The 27,502-nt window shown below is 47.1% G+C and overlaps 1 protein-coding gene across 5 annotated transcripts in view; it reads left to right on the top strand.

The window, feature by feature from the left end:
- Positions 1-27,502, top strand: part of nedd4l (NEDD4 like E3 ubiquitin protein ligase) — a 111,499-nt gene that overhangs the window by 65,560 nt on the left and 18,437 nt on the right. For 4 of the 5 annotated variants that reach the window (XM_084170926.1, XM_084170924.1, XM_084170923.1 and 1 more), the window contains 7 exons: positions 2,422-2,481; positions 5,058-5,186; positions 7,487-7,648; positions 13,328-13,528; positions 14,567-14,644; positions 23,268-23,322; positions 26,429-26,487. In XM_084170926.1, the coding sequence (XP_084027052.1) occupies positions 2,422-2,481; positions 5,058-5,186; positions 7,487-7,648; positions 13,328-13,528; positions 14,567-14,644; positions 23,268-23,322; positions 26,429-26,487 (744 nt within the window). The remainder of the gene's footprint in view (positions 1-2,421; positions 2,482-5,057; positions 5,187-7,486; positions 7,649-13,327; positions 13,529-14,566; positions 14,645-23,267; positions 23,323-26,428; positions 26,488-27,502) is intronic. The other variant, XM_084170925.1, reaches the window with a different exon arrangement.

Below are 27,502 nucleotides of genomic sequence, written 5' to 3'. Positions count from 1 at the left end.
CCACATGTTTCTAACTGGTTTGACACACTTTCCCAGGAAGCATGTGTAGGTTGCAGATCTGCGTTCATATAGTATTTGAAATCTTTCAAAGTACTTTGAGTGTTTGCTCTAGCCTACCTGGAGTGCCAGGTGGGTGGTGGTTGCACTTTTGAGACTACTCTATTGGTTCCATTGCACCATGCAAGCTCAATTACGTGCATCTTAAGTATTTGACCCAGGTCTGGTGCAAAGTTAATTTTGCATACTAAAGTCTTGCATAGTTCATTTTGTTTCGGTATGTTGCATTGAAAGTGGCTAATATTGCGTTGATTCAATCACAATTCCCACAGTAAAGGGAAACGTTGATAGTGTTAACTAACGGGGAAAACTCTAGAAAGTTGTGTGAAGTTCAATCTCGTTGGCTGATATTTATTCTGCATGGCAGTCCTGGGGGAGCTGCACGCAGCTTCGAGGGAACATTGATTGTTGGTTCATTATACGGCAGCAAAATGTGTTTTATTTGTACTTTTTGAAATGTAGGCCAATGTCTTAAATGCAGTAAAGAGTGCGATATAGCTCCATGTTGCTCCGTAAGGCTTATCAAAATAGTTATTGTTAGTAATGACAAAGAAAAGGGTTACTGTTGCTAATGACAAAGAAAATAGGTACTGTTGCTAATGACCAAGAAAAGGGTTACTGTTGCTAATGACAAAGAAAAGGGTTACTGTTGCTAATGACAAAGAAAATAGTTACTGTTGCTAATGACAAAGGAAACGGTTACTGTTGCTAATGACAAAGAAAATAGTTACTGTTGCTAATGACAAAGAAAAGGGTTAATATAGTGTTGCTAATGACAAATAAAAGGGTTAGTGTTGCTAATGACAAAGAAAAGGGTTACTGTTGATAATGATAAAGAAAATAGTGTTAGTAATAAAGGGTAGTGTTAGTAATAAAGGGTGGTAATAAAGGGTGAGTGTTAGTAATAAAGGGTGGTAATAAAGGGTGAGTGTTGGTGATAAAGGGTGAGTGTTGGTGATAAAGGGTGAGTGTTGGTGGTACAGGGTGAGTGTTGGTGGTACAGGGTGAGTGTTGGTGAAACAGGGTGAGTGTCGGTGGTACAGGGTGAGTATCGGTGGTACAGGGTGAGTGTCGGTGGTGCAGGGTGAGTGTCGGTGGTGCAGGGTGAGTGTCGGTGGTGCAGGGTGAGTGTCGGTGGTGCAGGGTGAGTGTCGGTGGTGCAGGGTGAGTGTCGGTGGTGCAGGGTGAGTGTCGGTGGTGCAGGGTGAGTGTCGGTGGTGCAGGGTGAGTGTCGGTGGTGCAGGGTGAGTGTCGGTGGTACAGGGTGAGTGTCGGTGGTACAGGGTGAGTGTCGGTGGTACAGGGTGAGTGTCGGTGGTGCAGGGTGAGTGTCGGTGGTGCAGGGTGAGTGTCGGTGGTGCAGGGTGAGTGTCGGTGGTACAGGGTGAGTGTCGGTGGTACAGGGTGAGTGTCGGTGGTACAGGGTGAGTGTCGGTGGTACAGGGTGAGTGTCGGTGATACAGGGTGAGTGTTAGTAATGACAAAGAAAAGCATTGAAGGAAGGAAGAAAGATTAAGAAAGAGTTATTTGGCATGACTGTGTCTGTAACCTGCTAGATTAGTCAGTCACACTATTTCTCCTTGACATTGGCTGAGTGGGTGGGTAGTGTTAACTCACTTTGCGTTCCCCTCTCTTTGTGTGAGTTGGTACACGGCCGTCATTAACACCTGTGGTGCTAGTCAGATCTATCTCACATGATATTCAAAGAAAAGAAAGCTTAACAATGTTGATTGTCTTTCTGCAATCATTGATTATGGTTAATCTAAGACTGCTAAAACAATATCAGATCTCTCATTTGAAAGCTTTTTATTCAGCTGTTTATCTACTACTTTCTCTTCTTCTTGACTCGCGTCACTCTCAACCCGTAATCCAATCAAACAATGATCATCCACAACTATAATCCACCCACGGTAATCTGATTCCATGTGCCCGTTACCTCACCTTTCCTCCTGTGTGGTCAGCTGCTTTGGGTATCCTCCACAACTCCTGTCCCTATCATCACAGGAGTCTATCCCCCCTGACCCTCGCTTCACTCCTCACCCCACTGTCCCCCACCTCAACCTCTGGGCAGTCTGACTCTAAAGTAACCTCCTTCCCCGTGTCGGTCTTTCCTGCTCCTCCACACATCACCCACCTGACCCCCCTGCCTCACCCTCACTGGTCAAATCTGTCCCTGCCTCAGCCTCACTGGTCATATATGTCCCTGACCCCTGCCTCAGCCTCACTGGTCATATCTATCCCTGACCCCTGCCTCAGCATCACTGGTCATACATGTCCCTGACCCCTGCCTCAGCCCCCCCCCCCCCCCCCACCCCCACCCCCTAAAGTGTGTGCCTCCCTCTAAAGAAGGCTGTGTTCTACCAGCAGAGCTCCCAGACCAGAAGAACCAGAGCTCAAACAGTCACTGGAGTTGAGGAGCCCATGGTAATGTTGTCCCATTCTACATCCTGTACATCTATCTACCTGCTGTGCATCAGTGCACCTCTCTGCCATATGAATACCCTCTCTCTCTCTGCACCGTTTTAGTTTTGTCCCCCTCCCTCCCAACAAAACGTTATGTATCAAGCTGGTGTTCAGTCCCACACGTGGTTAAGAAGATAGGACTTGTAGTGACTAGACCACCTGTTTCCCCACCTGCTTCTGTGTTGTGACCCCTCAATGGGAGAGTTCAACTCACTTACCAAGTCAATAAGTGCACACGTTTCTTCATATGGAGTTCAGTGGCTGTGAATGTGTATTTGTAGTTGTCCATGTATGTGCGTGTGGTTGTGTTTGTGTGTTTGTGCTGCTCCCCTGATATGTCCACACATCATCACCTGCTGGGATCTATTTTCATCTGTAATAAGCAGTTTGAGTGTGTCTATACTATATATGTTAGTTTGTACATGTTTAAGGTTTGAGTGTGTCTATACTATATATGTTAGTTTGTACATGTTTAAGGTTTGAGTGTGTCTATACTATATATGTTAGTTTGTACATGTTTAAGGTTTGAGTGTGTCTATACTATATATGTTAGTTTGTACATGTTTAAGGTTTGAGTGTGTCTATACTATATATGTTAGGTTGTATGTAAGGTTTGAGTGTGTCTATACTATATATGTTAGGTTGTATGTAAGGTTTGAGTGAGTCTTACTATATACAGTGCATTCGGAAAGTATTCAGACCCCTTTTTCCACATTTTGTTACGTTACAGCCTTATTCTAAAATTGATTAAACATTACCTTTTTTCGCTCATCAATCTACACACAATACCCCTGTATTTGGGGAGTTTCTCCCATTCTTCTCTGCAGATCCTCTTAAGCTCTGTCAGGTTGGATGGGGAGCGTCGCTGCACAGCTATTTTCAGTTCTCTCCAGAGATGTTTGATCGGGTTCAAGTCCGGGCTCTGGCTGGGCCACTCAAGGACATTCTGAAGCCACGCCTGCGTTGTCCTGTTGGAAGGTGAACCTTCGCCCTATTCTAAGGGTCCTGAGCGCTCTGGAGCAGGTTTTCATCAAGGATCTCTCTGTACTTTTGCTCTGTTCATCTTTCCGTCTATCCTGACTAGTCTCTCAGTCCCTGCAGCTGAAAAACATCCCCACAGCATGATGCTGCCACCACCATGCTTCACTGTAGGTTTCCTCCAGATGTGACACTTGGCACTCAGGCCAAAGAGTTCAATCTTGGTTTCATCAGACCAGAGAATCTTGTTTCTCATGGTCTGAGAGTCCTTTAGGTGTCTTTTGGCAAACTCCAAGCGGGCTGTCATGTGCCTTTTACTGAGGAGTGGCTTCCGTCTGGCCACTCTACCATAAAGGCCTGATTGGTGGAGTGTTGCAGAGATGGTTGTCCTTCTGGAAGGTTCTCCCATCTCCACAGAGGAACTCTGGAGCTCTGTCAGAGTGACCATTGGGTTCTTGGTCACCTCCCTGACCAAGGCCCTTCTCCCCAGATTTATCAGTTTGGCCAGGCGGCCAGCTCTAGATAGAGTCTTGGTGGTTCCAAACTTCTTCCATTTAAGAATGATGGAGGCCACTGTGTTCTTGGGGACCTTCAATGCTGCAGACATTTTTGGTACCCTTCCCCAGATCTGCCTCGACACAATCCGGTCTCGGAGCTCTACGGACAATTCCTTCGACCTCATGGCTTGTTTTTTGCTCTGACATGCACTGTCAACTGTGGGATCTTATATATTGAATATACCACAGGTGGACTCCAATCAAGTTGCTGAAACATCTCAAGGATGATCAATGGAAACAGGATGCAGCTGAGCTCAATTTCAAGGCTCATAGCAAAGGGTCTGAAAACTTATGTAAATAAGGTATTTCCGTTTTTTATTTTTAATACATTTGCAAAAAAATCTAAACCTGTTTTCGCTTTGTCGTTATGGGGTATTGTGTGTAGATTGATGAGGGAAAAAATTATTTAATCAATTTTAGAGTAAGGCTGTAACGTAACAAAACTCAAGTGGTCTGAATAATTTCCGAATGCACTGTATGTTAGGTTGTATGTATGTATGTTTGAGTCAGTCAGTCTTACTATAATAATAATAATATGCCATTTAGCAGACGCTTTTATCCAAAGCGACTTACAGTCATGCGTGCATACATTTTTACGTATGGGTGGTCCCGGGGATCGAACCCACTACCCTGGCGTTACAAGCGCCATGCTCTACCAATTGAGCTACAAAGGACCTTTACATGTTAGGTTGTATGTCAGGTTTGAAAGCTGTTCTATGTGGTTTGTTTGTCATTGTGTGTTTTTTTTTTTCTAAAGCTGTCCTGCTTCTGCTGGCCTGCTTCTGTGAGTTTCTGAGGAGCAGCAGTATTGTAGTACAATAGTACTCTGCTACGTGTTGTACTGCAGTACTGTTTTTAGTCAATAAGCCACTCCCACTGTTTCTATATTTCTTATCAATGTGTAAAAAAATGCAGTTTGCACAAACAGTTTCTTCCAGGTGGCCATATTGTCCGGCGTGATTAACTTGCTGTTTTGCTTCTCTTTGCTTGGTTCAATCTCAGTCGGCAGCCTATGCCCTGACCACACCAGGCCTGCCTCCGGGATGGGAGGAGAGGAAGGATGCCAAGGGACGCACGTATTACGTCAACCATAACAACCGCTGCACCACCTGGACCAAGCCTATCCTACAGGTACAGAGAGGCCTCACCTGGGGCACAGAGAGACTGCATGGGCCTGGGCTGACTCCTCCACGTCGCTCTCCTCCTCCTCCCCTCTCCTGTCCTCATTCCGTTAGGGCGTTTCTCTGGGCCTGGGTACAACCTCCACTGTTCTCTTTGTCCCCCCACCTTCCTCTTGTCCTGTCTTAAAGTGTGGGTGCATGTCTTACTCTAGGTCTTACTCTAGGTCTTACTCTTACTCTAGGTCTTACTCTAGGTGCGTTCCTTCACTGGTCACCTTGAGTTTGTGTCCCGCTCTTCCTCCTCTCCTCCTCTCTTCTTTGTTCCTCCTCTCTCTCTTCCTCTCCTCCTCTCTCCCTCTCCCCTCCTCTCTCCCTCCTATCTTTCTCCCTCCTCTCTCCCTCCTCTCCTCCTCTCTTCCTCCCTCTATTCCTCCTCTCTCCCTCCTCTCTTTCTCCCTCATCTCTCCCTCCTCTCCTCCTCTCTTCCTCCCTCTATTCCTCCTCTCTCCCTCCTCTTTCTCCCTCCTCTCTCCCTCCTCTCCTCCTCTCTTCCTCCCTCTATTCCTCCTCTCTCCCTCCTCTTTCTCCCTCCTCTTTCTCCCTCTCTCCCTCCTCTCCTCCTCTCTTCCTCCCTCTATTCCTCCTCTCTCCCTCCTCTCTTTCTCCCTCCTCTCTCCCTCCTCTCCTCCTCTTCTCCTCCTCTCTTCCTCCCTCTATTCCTCCTCTCTCCCTCCTCTTTCTCCCTCCTCTCTCCCTCCTCTTTCTCCCTCCTCTCCTCCTCTCTTCCTCCCTCTATTCCTCTTCTTTCTCCCTCCTCTTTCTCCTCCTCTCTCCCTCTCCCCTCCTCTCTCCCTCCTCTCTTCCTCCCTCTATTCCTCCTCTCTTCCTCCCTCTATTCCTCCTCTCTCCCTCCTCTCTTTCTCCCTCCTCTCTCCCTCCTCTCTTCCTCCCTCTATTCCTCCTCTCTCCCTCCTCTCTCCCTCCTCTCTTTCTCCCTCCTCTCTCCCTCCTCTCTTCCTCCCTCTATTCCTCCTCTCTCCCTCCTCTCTCCCTCCTCTCTTTCTCCCTCCTCTCTCCCTCCTCTCCTCCTCTCTTCCTCCCTCTATTCCTCTTCTTTCTCCCTCCTCTTTCTCCTCCTCTCTCCCTCTCCCCTCCTCTCTCCCTCCTCTCTTCCTCCCTCTATTCCTCCTCTCTCCCTCCTCTCTCCCTCCTCTCCTCCTCTCTTCCTCCCTCTATTCCTCCTCTCTCCCTCCTCTTTCTCCCTCCTCTCTCCCTCCTCTCCTCCTCTCTTCCTCCCGCTATTCCTCTTCTTTCTCCCTCCTCTTTCTCCTCCTCTCTCCCTCTCCCCTCCTCTCTCCCTCCTCTCTTCCTCCCTCTATTCCTCCTCTCTCCCTCCTCTCTTTCTCCCTCCTCTCTCCCTCCTCTATTCCTCCTCTCTCCCTCCTCTCTCCCTCCTCTCTTTCTCCCTCCTCTCTCCCTCCTCTCTTTCTCCCTCCTCTCTCCCTCCTCTCCTCCTCTCTTCCTCCCTCTATTCCTCCTCTCTCCCTCCTATTTCTCTCTTCCTCCCTCTATTCCTCTTCTTTCTCCCTCCTCTTTCTCCTCCTCTCTCCCTCTCCCCTCCTCTCTCCCTCCTCTCTTCCTCCCTCTATTCCTCCTCTCTCCCTCCTCTCTTTCTCCCTCCTCTCTCCCTCCTCTCTTCCTCCCTCTATTCCTCCTCTCTCCCTCCTCTTTCTCCCTCCTCTCTCCCTCTCTCCCTCCTCTCTCCCTCCTCTCCTCCTCTCTTCCTCCCTCTCTCCCTCCTTTCTCCCTCCTCTTTCTCCTCCTCTCTCCCTCTCCCCTCCTCTCTCCCTCCTCTCCTCCTCTCTTCCTCCCTCTATTCCTCCTCTCTCCCTCCTCTCTTTCTCCCTCCTCTCTCCCTCCTCTCTTCCTCCCTCTATTCCTCCTCTCTCCCTCCTCTTTCTCCCTCCTCTCTCCCTCCTCTCTCCCTCCTCTCCTCCTCTCTTCCTCCCTCTCTCCCTCCTCTCTCCCTCCTCTCTTTCTCCCTCCTCTCTCCCTCCCTCCTCTCTTCCTCCCTCTCCTCCTCCTCTGCCAAATAGTAACTTGAGAAATGTGGATGTATTAAGTATTGATGAATGGGAGATTTGAGTGGAGATTGTAGTGGTTTGCACATATCTCAAGTTAGACTCTTATGAATGGTCTTTCCTCTGTCTGATCATCTCTTCCTTACTCTTTAACTTCCCTATAATGTAAACTGTCTATCACACAAAGCCTTGTTCAACCTGTGTTAACTAAAAAGTCTCTCCTTGACAGCACACTGAAGATGAGGCGAGCACCTCTGACTCCGGGGCTGCAGCTGGAGCCGCCTCCACCTCTTCCTCAGCCGCCAACAACAACAGCCACCCGATTGAACCCCAAATACGCCGCCCCCGTAGCCTCAGTTCCCCTACTGTTACCCTGTCCACCCCCTTAGAGGTGAGATTATCCAGCCTGTCCTGTAGGACTTCCTTACTTTCTTTCTATCTATCTTCCTTCCTTCCTCTTCTTTGTTGGAGATGAGAGCGCACCACCACCACCCTACCCGCCCTCTAGACAACACCTCCTTTCTTTCCTCCCTTGTTCCGTCATCTCCTTTCCTCCCGTCTATCATTCTCATATCCTTCTACCTCTCCTCTCTCTTTCAGGTTCAGCCCTTCTTCCATCTTCTTTCCTCCCGTCTATCATTCTCATATCCTTCTACCTCTCCTCTCTCTTTCAGGTTCAGCCCTTCTTCCATCTCCTTTCCTCCCGTCTATCATTCTCATATCCTTCTACCTCTCCTCTCTCTTTCAGGTTCAGCCCTTCTTCCATCTTCTTTCCTCCCGTCTATCATTCTCATATCCTTCTACCTCTCCTCTCTCTTTCAGGTTCAGCCCTTCTTCCATCTCCTTTCCTCCCGTCTATCATTCTCATATCCTTCTACCTCTCCTCTCTCTTTCAGGTTCAGCCCTTCTTCCATCTCCTTTCCTCCCGTCTATCATTCTCATATCCTTCTACCTCTCCTCTCTCTTTCAGGTTCAGCCCTTCTTCCATCTCCCTTCCTTCCTCTAACATTCTCATGTCCTTTCAACTGCCTCTGTCTCTTTCAGGTTCAGCCCTTCTTCCATCTCCCTTCCTTCCTCTAACATTCTCATGTCCTTTCAACTGCCTCTGTCTCTTTCAGGTTCAGCCCTTCTTCCATCTCCCTTCCTTCCTCTAACATTCTCATGTCCTTTCAACTGCCTGTCTCTTTCAGGTTCAGTAACACTCTGCTGCCTTGCTGCCTGCCACTGTTCTCTGCTCCTCTCTTCCCTTGACCATTGTAATGCTATTTACCTCATTTACTCCTCATCTGCCAGTACTTTCACCACCTTCAGTTTAATCTTATGTTACGGTGTGAGAGCGTCTTTCATCTGAAGATCATTTTGAAGCGTACATTTAGTTTACAAACACCGCTACCTTCAGGCAATGTCATTCAATTCAGTAATCTGAATTTCATAATGGATTTCAATGGCTGAAATCTGACTCTGTTGAACCATGTGAGGCATGGCTTGGTTTAGCTGTGATCAGGGAAACATGTTTTCCCTTTTCTAATCCCCTCAACATATGATCTCTCCACCCAGAGTGAACTAAGGCTACATCCCAAATGGCAACCTATTCCCTACATAGTCCGTATTGGGTTCTGGTCCAAAAGTTGGGCACTACATAGAGAACAGGGGGACATTTGGGACGTAGCTTATGCAATGAAAGCTTTTGTTTTTGTTCTCCATGTGACACGTTTACCTGTGATTGGTCTAGGCTTTGTGACAGTAGGGCACAGCCCAACTTTATTGGTTACATGATGCAATAAGCCAAAGTGCACTAGATGTAAGAAGAGGGACATATTATGTGGTGGACCTGACGGCTCTGATGTGTGATTTGATAAACCACACAACAGGGTTCTGTTACATCCCCTGTGTGTTAACCTCGCCCCCAGGCTATGGGTGGAAGGAAGTGTCTTAATTGAGCTTCCGGAAAATATAATCTGGTTCCCAGAGTCCACAACCACAGACGTGACAGTCTACACAGCCCATTGTTACATGTATCAACCTCATCTAAAAGTCGCGGACGTATGTCACAATAGATTGAGTGGCTCTGCTGCGTCACTGCTTTAATATCTGAAGCAAGCTTTAGGCTGGAAGGGAATGGGATGTGTGGGACAAAGCTCACCCTGTTATCTCTGTCTGTCATACCCTTTGTTAAGCCTTATTGTGGCATTGAATCATTTGTATACACTTTCTGAAAAGGGAAAGCAATATAGAATGGCTGAGAATAACATTTTATGATGCTTCTTAAGAGATGACAAATGGTGTCATATATTCTCAGTTCAATGTGTTGATAATACGCTTTCTGAGAACTCCGTGGCAGTGGAATGTGTTTTTCTAAGATTGTCTTTTTAACGATGTCTTTTGATTTCTGCCACCACTTGATTGAGAATGTTTTATTACCCATATACAGTTGAAGTCGGAAGTTTACATACACCTTAGCCAAATACATTTAAACTCAGTTTTTCACAATTCCTGACATTTAATCCTAGTAAAAATTCCCTGTCTTAGGTCAGTTAGGATCACCACTTTATTTTAAGAATGTGAAATGTCAGAATAATAGTAGAGAGAATGATTTATTTCAGCTTTTATTTCTTTCATCACATTCCCAGTGGGTCAGAAGTTTACATACACTCAATTAGTATTTGGTAGCATTGCCTTTAAATTGTTTAACTTGGGTCAAATGTTTCGGGTAGCCTTCCACAAGCTTCCCACAATAAGTTGGGTGAATTTTGGCCCATTCCTCCTGACAGAGCTGGTGTAACTGAGTCAGGTTTGTAGGCCTCCTTGTTCACACACGCTTTTTCAGTTCTGCCCACAAATTTTCTATAGGATTGAGGTCAGGGCTTTGTGATGGCCACTCCAATATCTTGACGTTGTTGTCCTTAAGCCATTTTGCCACAACTTTGGAAGTATGCTTGGGGTCATTGTCCATTTGGAAGACCCATTTGCGACCAAGCTTTAACTTCCTGACTGATGTCTTGAGATGTTGCTTCAATATATCCACATAATTTTCCTTCCTCATGATGCCATCTATTTTGTGAAGTGCACCTGTCCCTCCTGCAGCAAAGCACCCCCACAGCATGATGCTGCCACCCCAGTGCTTCACGGTTGGGATGGTGTTCTTCGGCTTGCAAGCATACCCCTTTTTCCTCCAAACATAACGATGGTCATTATGGCCAAACAGTTGTATTTTTGTTTCATCAGACCAGAGGACATTTCTCCAAAAAGTATGATCTTTGTCCCCATGTGCAGTTGCAAACCGTAGTCTGGCTTTTTTTATGGAGGTTTTGGAGCAGTGGCTTCTTGCTTGTTGAGCGACCTTTCAGGTTATGTCGATATAGGACTCGTTTTACTGTGGATATAGATACTTTTGTACCTGTTTCCTCCAGCATCTTCACAAGGTCCTTTGCTGTTGTTGTGGAATTTATTTGCACTTTTCGCACCAAAGTACGTTAATCTCTAGGAAACAGAACGCGTCTCCTTCCTGAGTGGTATGATGGCTGCGTGGTCCCATGGTGTTTATACTTGCGTACTATTGTTTGTACAGATGAACGTGGTTTGAAGTTTGAAGGTAGGCCTTGAAATACATCCACAGGTACACCTCCAATTGACTCAAATTATGTCAATTAGCCTATCAGAAGCTTCTAAAGCCATGACATCATTTTCTGGATTTTTCCAAGCTGTTTAAAGGCACAGTCAATTTAGTGTATGTAAATGTCTGACCCACTGGAATTGTGATACAATGAATTATAAGTGAAATAATCTGTCTGTAAACAATTGTTGTAAAAATTACTTGTGTCATGCACAAAGTAGATGCCAAAACTATAGTTTGTTACCAAGACATTTGTGGAGTGGTTGAAAAACGAGTTTTAATGACTCCAACCTAAGTGTATGTAAACTTCCGACTTCAACTGTAGGTTATAGAGGGTGCTGTATTAGATATCCAGGCGGAAGGAGAGCACCAGAGCAATGTTTCTTTGGGTCATCTAGAAGGTGTGTCAGTGACCTGTGTTCGGGTGATGTTGAAATGTTACATAATCGTGATTAAGTGAGGTTCGCAGCTGTTGGCCCTATCAGGTTAACCTCTGTCATCACTGTGTGTGTGTCGGGTTGTCTGTGCGTGTGAGCTTAGCCTTGTATTCAGGGGAACGTTGTTGTGTTCTGAAAGATTATGGGCCTTTTTTTTTTTTGTGTAGTATAAAAACCTCAGTCTAAGCTGTCTATTGGTGGAAAAATCACCCTGATTAACTCTTTAGTCATATCCCAGTTTACCTATTTGCTTATGGTCTTGCCTCTGTGGAGATGGGAGAACCTTCCAGAAGGACAACCATCTTTGCAGCACTCCACCAATCAAGCCTTTATGGTAGAGTGGCTAGACGGAAGCCACTCCTCAGTAAAAGGCACATGACAGCCCGCTTGGAGTTTGCCAAAAGGCACCTAAAGGACTCTCAGACCATGAGAAACAAGATTATCTGGTCTGATGAAACCAAGATTGAACTCTTTGGCATGAATACCAAGCGTCACGTCTGGAGGAAACCTGGCACCATCTCTACGGTGAAGCATGGTGGTGGCAGCATCATGCTGTGGGAATGTTTTTCAGCGGCAGGGACTGGGAGACTAGTCAGGATAAAGGGAAAGATGAACGGAGCAAAGTACAGAGATCCTTGATGAAAACCTGCTCCAGAGTGCTCAGGACCTCAGACTAGGGTGAAGGTTCACCTTCCAACAGGACAACGACCCTAAGCACACATCCAAGACAACGCAGGAGTGGCTTCGGGACAAGTCTCTGAATGTCCTTGAGTGGCCCAGCCAGAGCCCGGACTTGAACCCGATCAAACATCTCTGGAGAGACCTGAAAATAGCTGTGCAGCGACGCTCCAAATCCAACCTGACAGAGCTTGAGAGGATCTGCAGAGAAGAATGGGACAAACTCCCCAAATACAGGTGTGCCAAGCTTGCAGGGTCAAACCCAAGAAGACTCGAGGCTGTAATTGCTGCCAAAGATGCTTCAACAAAGTACTGAGTAAAGGGTCTGAATACTTATGTAAATGTGATATTTCCATTTTAGATTTTTTATAAATTTGCAAAAATGTCTAAAAACATGATTTTGATTTGTCATTATGGGTGTATTGATGAGAAAAAACTAAACAATTTAATCAATTTTAGAATAAGGCTTTAACCTAACAAAATGAGGAAAAAGTCAAGGGGTCTGAATACTTTCCGAATGCACTGTACTTCCATTCATTTTTTCAACTGGTACCGGGGACCTTAAGATGAGTCTTGTGAGGCTTTTGGGCGTTCTAGCAAAACAACCGACATGTACGTGTTCGTGAGAGTCTCACCTTTCCACAGAAGGGTCATATTAGTGTGTAGTCCAAACTGTTCGGACGCTACAGAGAGAAGGTGGCAGAAGAGGCTGGTAAGCCCACAGTTAATTACACTAACGGGCCTCACGTCACATGTATTATGCTGCATTACCTTAGAAACCAGGTGATCAAGGTTGTTGGCTCAATTAGCAGTTGGCACGGTAATACAATGCAAATACAAAATGAAAAAAGTTGTTTTAATGGCAGCCTCCGCTCAGAGTGGGGCGGAACTGTGTCTAGAGAGGTAAACTGGTAGGAGAGTTAATTAAAGATTGGAAGGAAGAGGAGGGACTGGGGAGGTGTTTTTCTTAGACTGACAGAGAGAGTAGATTGAGGTGAAGTCCTCAACTTGTCAAAGTGGTAATTAACATTTTTCATAGGAGATAACAGAATAATTAAGACTATCTTTTCTCTCGTATTAAAAGTCAGATATCATCAAGGAACAGAAAGAGAATGTGTTTTTAAGGGGAATTTAGGTACTTGCCTAATTAAGTTGAACATGTTTGCTTTAAAAGTGATTAGGAAGTTAGGAAGACTGTAGATATCAGAACACTATTGCCGTGCAACAAATTGTTGCTACTTGCTAGGAATGTCCTTGGTGTGCGCACACAGGAGGTAAAGACATCAATATGAGTCCTTAATTCACATTATAATCTGTCCAATTGGGTTCTGTCCTACTCTAGGGGGCGGCCAACAACATAGCGGTGCGTCGGGCGGTGAAGGACACCCTCTCCAACCCCCAGTCTCCCCAACCCTCCCCCTACAGCTCCCCCAAGTCAGGACACCAGTCCCAGCAGAGCTTCCTGCCCCCGGGGTGGGAGATGAGGATAGCACCCAACGGAAGACCCTTCTTCATAGACCACAACAGCAGGCTCACCACATGGGTGAGATGATACTGATACTTCTAGTTCTTCTTCTCCTCCCCTTCCCCTTGGCCCTACCCCTACCCCTTCCCCTTTGCCCTACCCCTTCCCCTTGGCCCTACCCCTTCCCCTTCCCCTTGGCCCTACCCCTTCCCCTTGGCCCTACCCCTACCCCTTGGCCCTACCCCTACCCCTTGGACCTTCCCCTTGGCCCTACCCCTACCCCTTGGCCCTACCCCTACCCCTTGGCCCTACCCCTACCCCTTCCCCTTGGCCCTTGACCCTTGGCCCTACCCCTTCCCCTTGGCCCTGTTAACTGCTGCTGTCTGATAATAATGCTAACCATTTGTTTTATGTTCTTATGACTGTTAGTACTTTAAATGTTTTTATTGACCTGCCCAGGGACTATAGATGAACATTAGCTGGTTGGCTAAATCTGGCTTTTATACAGATTGTTGATCAATGCAAATTGGCGATGGTGATGTTCTGCCAAGTTGGCGAACAGCCTAAAAAATGCTTTCTGTGCAGACCCATTTGTCTTAATGCAATTATCATCAATTAGTCTAGTGGAGCTGCTCTGACTGTGGCGTTTTTAAAACCAAAGTGTCAGAGCCAACAGCTCTAGTCTACAGTGTACTGAAAAGCCAGGGGATAGTCTTCTAAGGGGGCGATGCCGACCTCTGGTGTCCAAAAGTAGTATCAAAACAATTCTCAATCTCATTTCGTCAACCCCACTCAGCATATGCAGTAGTTGGACCTCTTGAGAAAAATGAATCAATTCGAGTGTAATAGGAGAGATGGTATTGAATGGGGTTTCTTCCAGACGAAGTGGGGAAATTAATTTTTGTGTGGTTAAGGAAGATTGTGTGGATAGTTATCTCTCTGAAATTAAATGATTGCCCCCTCCTGTGTCAAATTGACAGCACATTGGATTATTTAGATTTTAACATTCTGATGGTTCTCCCTCTGTCTCTCTCTCCATTCTCACTCACTCCTTTCTCTCTCGTTCTCTCCTTTCTCTCTCTCTCCGTCTCCTCTTTTCTCCTCTTTCCCCATCAGGAGGACCCGAGGTTGAAGTATCCAGTCCACATGAGAACAAAGGCCTCTCTGGAACCTGGTGACCTGGGGCCTCTTCCTGTAAGTACAGTTCATAACCTCTTATGAACCCTTTATAAGCCCTTCATAATCTTTATATATCCTGAAGGACCAAGCACTCTCCAGCTCACCTTTCCTCTGCAATATCTTAATGTAAAAAAAATGTAAACATGAAACAATCACATATCACCTTTACAGAATGGTGTGAAATCATCAATGTACAAAATGTGCAGCATTAATTGTTGTTGCTTTGAATAATTTTCTGTTCTAAGATTATAACTAGGGCAGGGACGATACCAGTATCACCATACTCGTTAGTATTGGGACAAGGAAACAAAACACGAAGTGGATATAACTTCTTCAGATAAACAGAGTCCCATTACTTTATTTTCCAAGCTGTAGCACACAATATTTTACATGCAGCAGGTTTTTAAAGGACCAAAGAGTGCGATCTGCTTCTTGTTTTCATTTTTGCCATGGAAAAAATATTGCGACACTGGTATCGTCAGAGCCCTAATTAATACCTGCTGACATATTGCCTGGTCCTCCTTTTTGAGGTTGCTATTGTAGAACTGCTTAAGTCATGGCCTGGCCTGGCAAAGCTTTGGAGTGAAAGCACACTTTACCTTTTGATTTTGAGTGTAGGAATGAAGCAAGCCGGGCGGGCACAGTGTGAAATGAGAGTATTGCTGAATTCCAAATGTGAATCGATCTCTAGCCTCTACCACCGAGGAACTCTGTAGATCTAAAGAGACTGGCTAGGTATAACTAGGGATGTGCATCTTTCCCTTTCAAGATGATTCGATACGTATCTAGATAAATGGGCTTCGATACGATACAGGGAACGATACGTTTTAGTTTGAAACAATTCGGTTTGATTAGAGGAACGAGTCGATGCGATTCGGTTCGATGCAATAGGAACATTTGTTGCATAATCACATTCATTTTCCGTTCTAAATTAAAGTCTGGTGCTTATGGAGCTCATGAGCTGGGCCTCTCTGAACTGGATCTGTGTATGTGTAAATTATGTACAGTTGAAGTCGGAAGTTTACATACACTTAGGTTGGAGTCAATAAAACTCATTTTTTCAACCACTCCACAAATTTCTTGTTAACAAACTATAGTTTTGGCAAGTCAGTTAGGACATCTACTTTGTGCATGACACAAGTAATTTTTCCAACAATTGTTTACAGACAGATTATTTCACTTATAATTCACTGTATCACAATTCCAGTGGGTCAGAAGTTTACATACACTAAGTTGACTGTGCCTTTAAACAGCTTGGGAAATACCAGAAAGTCATGTCATGGCTTTAGAAGCTTCTGATAAGCTAATTGACATCAATTGAGTCAATTGGATGTGTACCTGTGAATGTATTTCAAGGCCTACCTTCAAACTCAGTGCCTCTTTGCTTGACACCATGGGAAAATCAAAAGAAATCAGCCAAGACCTCAGAAAAAAAATAGTAGACCTCCACAAGTCTGGTTCATCCTTGGGAGCAATTTCCAAACGCCTGAAGGTACCACGTTCATCTGTACAAACAATCGTACGCAAGTATAAACACCATGAGACCACGCAGCCGTCATACCGCTCAGGAAGGAGACACATTCTGTCTCCTAGAGATTAACGTACTTTGGTGCAAATCAATCCCAGAACAACAGCAAAGGACCTTGTGAAGATGCTGGAGGAAACAGGTACAAAAGTATCTATATCCACAGTAAAATGAGTCCTATATCGACATAACTTGAAAGGCCACTCAGCAAGGAAGAAGCCACTGCTCCAAAACCGCCATAAAAAAACCAGACTACGGTTTGCAACTGCACATGGGGACAAAGATCGTACATTTGGAGAAATGTCCTCTGGTCTGATGAAACAAAAATAGAACTGTTTGGCCATAATGACCATTGTTATGTTTGGAGGAAAAAGGGGGGGCTTGCAAGCCGAAGAACACCATCCCAACCGTGAAGCACGGGGGAGGCAGCATCATGCTGTGGGGGTGCTTTTCTACAGGAGGCATCATGAGGAAGGAAAATAATGTGGATATATATATATTGAAGCAACATCTCAAGACATCAGTCAGGAAGTTAAAGCTTGGTCGCAAATGGGTATTCCAAATGGACAATGACCCCAAGCATACTTCCTAAGTTGTGGCAAAATGGCTTAAGGACAACAAAGTCAAGGTATTGGAGTGGCCATCACAAAGCCCTGACCTCAATCCTATAGAAAATGTGTGGGCAGAACTGAAAAAGCATGTGCGAGCAAGGAGGCCTACAAACCTGACTCAGTTACACCAGCTCTGTCAGGAGGAATGGGCCAAAATTCACCCAACTTATTGTGGGAAGCATGTGGAATGCTACCCGACACGTTTGACCCAAGTTAAACAATTTAAAGGCAATGCTACCAAATACTGATTTGAGTGTATGTAAACTTCTGACCCACTGGGAATGTGATGAAATAAATAAAAGCTGAAATAAATCATTCTCTCTACTATTATTCTGACATTTCACATCCTAACTGACCTAAGACAGGGAATCTTTACTAGGATTAAATGTCAGGAATTGTGAAAAACTGAGTTTAAATGTATTTGGCTAAAGTGTATGTAAACATCCGACTTCAACTCTATATGTCTATGGTGTATGTAGACCATAAGAGAAACTGGGAATCTACCACCCCACTATCAGTTAGGGGGGGAAACTCGGCATCTACCACCCCACTATCAGTTAGGGGGGGAAACTGGGCATCTACCACCCCACTATCAGTTAGGGGGGGAAACTGGGCATCTACCACCCCACTATCAGTTAGGGGGGGAAACTGGGCATCTACCACCCCACTATCAGTTAGGGGGGGAAACTCGGCATCTACCACCCCACTATCAGTTAGGGGGGGAAACTGGGCATCTACCACCCCACTATCAGTTAGGGGGGGAAACTCGGCATCTACCACCCCACTATCAGTTAGGGGGGCGAAACTGGGCATCTACCACCCCACTATCAGTTAGGGGGGGAAACTGGGCATCTACCACCCCACTATCAGTTAGGGGGGGAAACTGGGCATCTACCACCCCACTATCAGTTAGGGGGGGAAACTGGGCATCTACCACCCCACTATCAGTTAGGGGGGGAAACTGGGCATCTACCACCCCACTATCAGTTAGGGGGGGAAACTGGGAATCTACCACCCCACTATCAGTTAGGGGGGGAAACTGGACATCTACCACCCCACTATCAGTTAGGGGGGGAAACTGGGCATCTACCACCCCACTATCAGTTAGGGGGGGAAACTGGGCATCTACCACCCCACTATCAGTTAGGGGGGGAAACTGGGAATCTACCACCCCACTATCAGTTAGGGGGGGAAACTGGGCATCTACCACCCCACTATCAGTTAGGGGGGGGAAACTGGGCATCTACCACCCCACTATCAGTTAGGAGGGGAAACTGGGAATCTACCACCCCACTATCAGTTAGGGGGGGAAACTGGGAATCTACCACCCCACTATCAGTTAGGGGGGGAAACTGGGCATCTACCACCCCACTATCAGTTAGGGGGGGAAACTGGGAATCTACCACCCCACTATCAGTTAGGGGGGGAAACTGGGCATCTACCACCCCACTATCAGTTAGGGGGGGAAACTGGGCATCTACCACCCCACTATCAGTTAGGGGGGGAAACTGGGCATCTACCACCCCACTATCAGTTAGGGGGGGAAACTGGGAATCTACCACCCCACTATCAGTTAGGGGGGGAAACTGGGAATCTACCACCCCACTATCAGTTAGGGGGGGGAAACTGGGAATCTACCACCCCACTATCAGTTAGGGGGGGAAACTGGACATCTACCACCCCACTATCAGTTAGGGGGGGAAACTGGGAATCTACCACCCCACTATCAGTTAGGGGGGGAAACTGGGAATCTACCACCCCACTATCAGTTAGGGGGGGGAAACTGGGAATCTACCACCCCACTATCAGTTAGGGGGGGAAACTGGACATCTACCACCCCACTATCAGTTAGGGGGATGTTAGGGGGGGAAACTGGTCATCTACTATAACTTTATATACCCTGTATATCTAAAAATGACCATATATACTGATTGTTTCAAGCAAAACTACCAAAACTATTGCTGATGGTGAACCTGAACAATCCAAATATAATCTAATGTAAGCCCAGATCAGCATGTATAGGCAGATGACTGTAGTCTCTTTAGCTTTCATTTTTAAGGCTACTTTTATTCCGGTAAAACAATATTTTCAGCCATGCATTTGATAAAAAATAACCTAGCAAATTACATTGGTTGTCACTCAACTAATGAAGCCTAATTCCGCGCAGATCATTATACAAACATTTGAATGCTGAAGGTGACGAGCAGATGTGCCAGATCAGGAATAGGCCTACCTCTCGTTGGTCAGCGTGCAGTTTGACAAGGCTACTGATACTGCCTGGGGTTGTTCTGCAAAATGGCTTGTAGATCAATGACTGTCAACATGCTTAGTTTGACACTGAAGGAGAGGACGCAGTTGTCACAAAATATAAGGTATTTTCTGAAGGTTGAAAGAAAGTAATACTTTTTTTAAACTAAAAAGTGAACCGGCAATTCGTAACGTTTGAGTCTATTTCCTGACCGATGCATGCTACATTTGGATCGGTTTGGGGTACCGCAGAACGATGCGCTCATATCTTGAACATTTGAACCTGGGACCGATGCTTATCAGTGAATCGTTACATCCATACGTATAAGCAGGAAGGGTGTGTTCATTAGGGCGATATGGGCGACGCACTGCCAAACGGGAAAAGGAAGGGATTTTTTTTCTAATCAATTATATCACGGCAACAGTAGTTATCAGTGTTCTAATCTAGACGTCTGACCTGCCACTAAATGTCCAATCAGGCTAAAGTCGTGCTTCAAATGGCCCCGCCCCTTTTGGGGCGATTTCAGTCAGGTTGAAAATCGCCCCAGAAGTCTCTCATAGACTCTCATGTAAAATCTTTTTTTTTCAAATATCAGAGCTTTCAATACAATCTCTATGGGTTCCGGGAGGGCTTGCACTTACGCGCTTTCGTCATACGTAACATAACCATGAACGTAACTAAGAAAAGAGCGGGTAGCAGCGTCAATCAATTCACGTACTACTGTCAAGATGGCTAGCGTTCAGTGCAACTCGATTGTCTCTTTGAAAGAAGTTCCTTTTTGTCGGCGAACAAATCAAGATAAATTGGCAACGAAACAATTAGGACCTCCCAGACCAAATTTAATAATTCAACAGGTTTCTACTAAAGGGGGAAAGTCCTACACCCGAGGATTTTCCAAAAATTGGTACGAACGAAAAACCTGGCTAGCAGGCTGCGATGTAGCTAATGCAGTCTTCTGCTACCCCTGCTTACTCTTTCACCCTGAAGGCGGCACGGCAGACAGCACCGCTTGGACAGCGACTGGTGTAACGGACATGCACCATCTTTCAGAAAAGATTAAGAAACATGAGCTGTCAAAGACCCACATGGATAGCTGTTTGAGATTGTCTGCTTTGGGGAGAGTGAACATTGCCACTCAACTGGATGAGGGATACAGGCTAGCTGTCCGCCGCCACAACGATGAGGTTAGCAAGAACCGCCACATCCTCAGCCGGCTAATCCAGTGTGTGAAGTTTTATTAAGTAGCACTTTGGTCATATCCTACATTCCACAAAATGTAGTTCTAAAGATCCACTTCAGTGTTGCCAGATCTTGCGAGACAAATAAGCAACCAGGCCTGTGAAAAAAAGCCCAAAACAAGCAACTTTTTCTACGGAGCCCCCCTAGGTTCTGGGTGTAGGTCACCTAAATCATCAGAAAAATTGCCCCCCCTGAGAATTTTTTCAGGAGCCGCCACTGCGTATAAGTAATAGGTATAAGCAATTCTCACAATTTTTGAAAACCACTTCGAGGAGGATGCACACACTTGACATGTAGCTACACCCCTTATTCTTCTAAATGAAATGAGGCTTCCTGGCAGTAGTGGTGTTTTTGTTTTCTCTCTGTTCTCTCCATGGCGTGGGGGGGGGACGTCTACGTCTTATGTGCCACGCCCGTCTTACTGGCAGACCCTACCAAACCTACCAGAGGAGGTTGGTGCTGAATGCAACCGTACAGCGCAGCCTCCCTCTGCCTGCCTTGTCTTACTGTGACTGCCTGCCCTGTGCCCCGTGCTGCAGACTCTCTCATAACTGGCATGATGGTTGGATGACTGTGTTGTCTCACCCACACCCCATCGCTCCCCCCCTCCTCTCTCTATGCTCGTCCCCCCATCACCCCCTTCTCATTCTCCATCAGAGTCCCCAAGCCCCCACTCAGGCCCCCCAGACTGCACAATGTTCAGTGTCTGGGAGGATAGTGGAGGGGGTAGTGGTCCGCAGGGAGGGTAGTGGTCCCCAGGGATGGTAGTGAAGAGGGTAGTGTTCTCCAGGGAGGGTCGTGAAGAGGGTAGTGCTCTCCAGGGAGGGTCGTGAAGAGGGTAGTGCTCCCCAGGGAGGGTCGTGAAGAAGGTAGTGCTCCCCAGGGAGGGTCGTGAAGAAGGTAGTGCTCCCCAGGGAGGGTCGTGAAGAGGGTAGTGCTCCCCAGGGAGGGTCGTGAAGAGGGTTGTGGTCCCCAGGGAGGGTCGTGGTCCCTAGGGAGGGTCGTGAAGAGGGTAGTGGTCTCCAGGGAGGGTCGTGAAGAGGGTAGTGCTCCCCAGGGAGGGTTGTGAAGAGGGTAGTGCTCTCCAGGGAGGGTTGTGAAGAGGGTAATGCTCCCCAGGGAGGGTCGTGCTCCCCAGGGAGGGTCGTGAAGAGGGTAGTGGTCCCCAGGGAGGGTAGTGGTCCCCAGGGAGGGTAGTGAAGAGGGTAGTGGTCCCCAGGGAGGTTAGTGGTCCCCAGGGAGGGTAGTGAAGGGGGTAGCGGTCCTCAGGGAGGGTAGTGAAGAGGGTAGCGGTCCCCAGGGAGGGTAGTGGTCCCCAGGGAGGGTAGTGAAGGGGGTAGTGGTCCTCAGGGAGGGTAGTGAAGAGGGTAGCGGTCCCCAGGGAGGGTAGTGGTCCCCAGGGAGGGTCGTGAAGAGGGTAGTGGTCCCCAGGGAGGGTAGTGGTCCCCAGGGAGGGTAGTGAAGAGGGTAGTGGTCCCCAGGGAGGTTAGTGGTCCCCAGGGAGGGTAGTGAAGGGGGTAGCGGTCCTCAGGGAGGGTAGTGAAGAGGGTAGCGGTCCCCAGGGAGGGTAGTGGTCCCCAGGGAGGGTAGTGAAGGGGGTAGTGGTCCTCAGGGAGGGTAGTGAAGGGGGTAGTGGTCCCCAGGGATGGTAGTGAAGAGGGTAGTGTTCTCCAGGGAGGGTCGTGAAGAGGGTAGTGCTCTCCAGGGAGGGTCGTGAAGAGGGTAGTGCTCCCCAGGGAGGGTCGTGAAGAAGGTAGTGCTCCCCAGGGAGGGTCGTGAAGAAGGTAGTGCTCCCCAGGGAGGGTCGTGAAGAGGGTAGTGCTCCCCAGGGAGGGTCGTGAAGAGGGTTGTGGTCCCCAGGGAGGGTCGTGGTCCCTAGGGAGGGTCGTGAAGAGGGTAGTGGTCTCCAGGGAGGGTCGTGAAGAGGGTAGTGCTCCCCAGGGAGGGTTGTGAAGAGGGTAGTGCTCTCCAGGGAGGGTTGTGAAGAGGGTAATGCTCCCCAGGGAGGGTCGTGCTCCCCAGGGAGGGTCGTGAAGAGGGTAGTGGTCCCCAGGGAGGGTAGTGGTCCCCAGGGAGGGTAGTGAAGAGGGTAGTGGTCCCCAGGGAGGTTAGTGGTCCCCAGGGAGGGTAGTGAAGGGGGTAGCGGTCCTCAGGGAGGGTAGTGAAGAGGGTAGCGGTCCCCAGGGAGGGTAGTGGTCCCCAGGGAGGGTAGTGAAGAGGGTAGTGGTCCTCAGGGAGGGTAGTGAAGAGGGTAGCGGTCCCCAGGGAGGGTAGTGAAGAGGGTAGCGGTCCCCAGGGAGGGTAGTGAAGAGGGTAGCGGTCCCCAGGGAGGGTAGTGGTCCCCAGGGAGGGTAGTGAAGGGGGTAGTGGTCCCCAGGGAGGGTAGTGAAGAGGGTAGCGGTCCCCAGGGAGGGTAGTGAAGAGGGTAGCGGTCCCCAGGGAGGGTAGTGGTCCCCAGGGAGGGTAGTGAAGGGGGTAGTGGTCCCCAGGGAGGGTAGTGGTCCCCAGGGAGGGTAGTGAAGAGGGTAGTGGTCCCCAGGGAGAGTAGTGAAGGGGGTAGCGGTCCTCAAGGAGGGTAGTGAAGAGGGTAGTTGTCCACTCTATTCTGGTGTGCTGCATGATGTGAGTGACCTCCCCTTTATTTTCCCAGTCTCCACCATATGAAGCGAAGGTAATGGTATGGTGGTCTTCCTCCTGATACACCGCCGTCTCTCTACCCGACTGAGACTGGGACAGGGTCAGACTGAAGCTAGTGGACTAATCTAATCTCACCCCTGGCCCGCTCTGTCCCACAGTCCCACTGACAGTCAGTGTGTTTGTGGCTCGCTGTGTCACTGTGGTCACTGTGTCGATGGTGGTGTACTGTACTGGTCTGGATTGTCACTGTATCGATGGTGTACTGGTCTGGATGGATGTGCTGGTATTACCAGGTGTCACTCCTTCCCTGCTGTCTGTCATCCCCCGTCTGTCTGAGTCAGTTACTCACTGTGCTCTCTCCTCTCCTCTCCTCTCTAGCCTGGCTGGGAGGAACGGGTGCATGCAGACGGCAGGACCTTCTACATCGACCACAGTAAGTTCTAGTGCTCTCCCTTTCTTCTGTGTTAACGTATTGATTGTTTTCTATCTCTTTCTCTTGGATACTTGAAGAATTTCTCTCTCCCCCTCTCAAACAGTCAGACAGTGTCTCTCTCTCTCTTTTTCCGCCATTGAAGTCCCCGGGATCACTACCATCCCTGTGGACCACTATCCTCTTCACTAACCTCCCTAAGCGTTTTTTCGGGTCGCCTAAGTCCAAAAAGTGTAAAAATTAATAAGAATACACTCATCAGCCAGTTTATTACGTACACCACCCCGTTCACGAAAATGTATCGCTCCTACAGACATTTAGTCACGTGGCCGGCAGACAGGCATCGAGGCTTTCAGTTACTGTTTGATTTAACGTTAGAATGGGTAAAACGAGTGACCTGAGCAACTTTGAGCATGGTATGATCGTCGGTGCCAGGCGTGCCACATCCAGGATCACAGAAACGGACGTTAGTGTTTAGGGTTTACTGAGAATAATGCGACAATCAAAATGCATCCAGTCAGCGGCAGTCCTGTGGGCAAAACGTTTCCGACACCTTTTAGAATGCCCCAAAGAATTCGGGCTGTTCTGGAAGCAAAGGGGGGTCCAACCCGGTGCTAGATGGGTGTACCTAATAATAAACTGGGTGGTGAGTATATACAGTGCATTCGGAAAGTATTCAGACCCCTTGACTTTTTCCACATTTTGTTACGTTGCAGCCTTACTCTAAAATGGATTAAATAAATGTTTGTCCTCATCAATCTGCACACAATACCCCATAATGACAAAGTCAAAACAGGTTTGTAGAAATGTTTGCACACTTATTAAAGACCCTTTGCTATGAGACTCGAAATTGAGCTCAGGTGCTTCCTGTTTCAGTTGATCATCCTTGGATGTTTCTACAACTTCATTGGAGTCCACCTTTGGTAAATGCAATTGATTGGACATGAGAAACAAGATTCTCTGGTCTGATGAAACCGAGATTGAGCTCTTTGGCCTGAATGCCAGGCGTCACGTCAGGAGGAAACCTGGCACCATCCCTACGGTGAAGCATGGTGGTGGCAGCATCATGCTGTGGGGATGTTTTTCAGCGGCAGGGACGGAGCAAAGTGCAGAGAGATCCTTGATAAAAACCTGCTCCAGAGCGCTCAGGACCTCAGACTGGGGCGAAGGTTCACCTTCCAACAGGACAACGACCCTAATCACTCAGCCAAGACAATGCAGGTGTGGCTTCGGGACAGGTCTCTGAGTGGCGCACTCATGGGCGGCGCACAATTGGCCCAGCGTCGTCCAGGGTAGGGGAGGGAATGGCCGGCAGGGATGTAGCTCAGTTGATAGAGCATGGCGTTTGCAACGCCAGGGTTGTGGGTTCGATTCCCACGGGGGGCCAGTATAAAAAAATAAAATAAAAAAAATGTATTCACTAACTGTAAGTCGCTCTGGATAAGAGCGTCTGCTAAATGACTAAAATGTAAAATGTAAATGTATATTTCAGGTTTTAATTTTTAATACATTTGCAAAAATGTCAAAAAAACTGGTTTTTGCTTTGTCATTCTGGGGTATTGTGTGTAGATTGATGAGGGGAAAAAAGCAATTTAATCAATTTTAGAAAAGGCGTTTCACCGGGATGCTGGCCCATGTTGACTCCAATGCTTCCCACAGTTGTGTCAAGTTGGCTGGATGTCCTTTGGGTGGTGGACCATTCTTGATACACAATGTATGTGGTCCTCTGTAGCTCAATTGGTAGAGCATGGCGCTTGTAACGCCAGGGTAGTGGGTTCGATCCCCGGGACCACCCATACGTAAATATTTATGCACACATGACTGTAAGTCGCGTTGGATAAAAGCGTCTGCTAAATGGCATGTTATTATTATTATTATTACAAGGGAAACTGTTAAGCGTGAAAAACCCAGCAGCGCTGCAGTTCTTGACACACTCAAACCGGTGCACCTGGCACCTACTACCATACCCTGTTCAAAGGCACTTAAATCTTTTGTCTTGCCCATTCACCCTCTGAATGGCACACATACACAATCCATGTCTCAATTGTTTCAAGGCTTAGAAATCCTTATTTAACCTGTCTCCTCCCCCTTCATCTACACTGATTGAAGTGGATTTAACAAGTTACATCAATAAGGGATCATAGCTTTCACCTGGATTCACCTGGTCAGTCTGTCATGGAAAGAGCAGGTTCTTAATGTTTTGTATACTATATATATATATATATATATATATATATAAACACACACAAATGTATTAGTTTTCAGGATGGAAAAACGTTTTCAGTGTAATCTTAAACTGCTAAAACCAGATAAAAATGTTCTATAAAAGATAATGGACCTTTTTATATTTTTTAATAATCTAATCTTTGAGAACTAACAATGACCAAAATAAAAGTGAGGGAGAATCGAAAATTCCCAAAACAATTAATTTAGCTGTATTGATTTTGTTATGTTTGAGAAAAAGAACACAGCATTCGCCATGGCAAAATGCATAGAATTGCAGGAAATTTGCTTTAAAACTGCAAAATGTTCTCTCAGCTCCATGGCAAGATGTGTAGAATTGCAGGAAATTGGCTTAAAAAATGTCTCTACACCACCAACATGGGGGCCTCTACAATCTTCCCATTGCCACACCCCGCCACGCCCCCTGCCACGCCCACCACCTAAACCCCTTCCTCATCCAGAAAGAACCTGGAGAGCTAGTCTCTCTCTCTCTCCGTCTGTCCTGGGTATCACTGTAGAGCTAGTCTCTCTCTCTCTCTCTCTCTCCGTCTGTCCTGGGTATCACTGTAGAGCTAGTCTGTCTGTCTGTCTCTCTCCATCTGTCTGAATGTTGTCCTCATAGATCAGTACCTCTGAATCTTTACGTATCAGGTTACCTGCATTCATTATTCAATGCTTCAGTGTGCTCAATTTAACAAGCAGGATGTCTGCAATCAGCGTTCAGTGTTGTGGCTGACTGACTCATTGAGTGAGTGATGGAATGGATTTCACTGACTCACAAATGACACAAAATAATTTGAGGATTTTGTTTCTGCTACTGCTTTGTCATGGTATATTACAGTATACAGTATAACCATATTCCTGACTGTTATTTTGTCACCTTCAGACACCAAAGCCACTCAATGGGAGGATCCTCGTCTACAGAGCCCCGCTATCACAGGGCCTGTGAGTATCTCTGGTTTACTACGAAGCAAAGATATTGTCACCCACAGGTGTTGACATTACAACAGGTGTTGACATTACCGTGAAATGCTTACTTACAGCCCTTAACCAACAACGCATTTATTTTTTAATAAAAAAGTAAAATAAAACAACAACAAAATAGTGTTGAGAAAAAAAGAGCAGAAGTAAAATAAAATAACAGTAGGGAGGCTATATATACAGGGGGGTACCGGTGCAGAGTCAATGTGCGGGGGCACCGGCTAGTTGAGGTAGTTGAAGTAATATGTACATGTGGGTAGAGTTAAAGTGACTATGCATAAATAATTAACAGAGTAGCAGCAGCGTAAAAAGATGGGGTGGGGGGGGCAGTGCAAATAGTCCGGGTAGCCATGATTAGCTGTTAAGGAGTCTTATGGCTTGGGGGTAGAAGCTGTTGAGAAGCCTTTTGGACCTAGACTTGGCACTCTGGTACCGCCTATGACTAGGGTGTCTTTGACAATTTTGAGGGCCTTCCTCTGACAACGCCTGGTATAGTGGTCCTTGATGGCAGGGAGCTTGGCCCCAGGGTTGTACTGGGCCGTACGCACTACCCTCTGTAGTGCTTTGCGGTCGGAGGCCGAGCAGTTGCCATACCAGGCGGTGATGCAACCAGTCAGGATGCTCTCAGGTGGTGCAGCTGTAGAACCTTTTGAGGATCTGAGGACCCATGCAAAATCTTTTCAGTCTCCTGAGGGGGAATAGGCTTTGTCGTGACCTCTTCACGACTGTCTTGGTGTGTTTGGACCATGATAGTTCGTTGGTGATGTGGACACCAAGGAACTTGAAGCTCTTAACCTGTTCCACTACAGCCCCGTCGATGAGAATGGGGGCGTGCTCAGTCCTCTTTTTTTTCCCTGTAGTCCACAATCATCTCCTTTGTCTTGGTCACGTTGAGGGAGAGGTTGTTGTCCTGGCACCACACGGCTAGGCCTCTGACCTCCTCCCTATAGGCTGTCTCATCGTTGTCGGTGATCAGGCC

Source organism: Coregonus lavaretus (assembly GCF_964263955.1).
Source record: "Coregonus lavaretus genome assembly, chromosome: 10".
NCBI lineage: Eukaryota > Metazoa > Chordata > Actinopteri > Salmoniformes > Salmonidae > Coregonus > Coregonus lavaretus.
The sequence above is the reverse complement of the archived record's forward strand: the minus strand, read 5'-3'. Positions and strand labels throughout refer to the sequence as shown.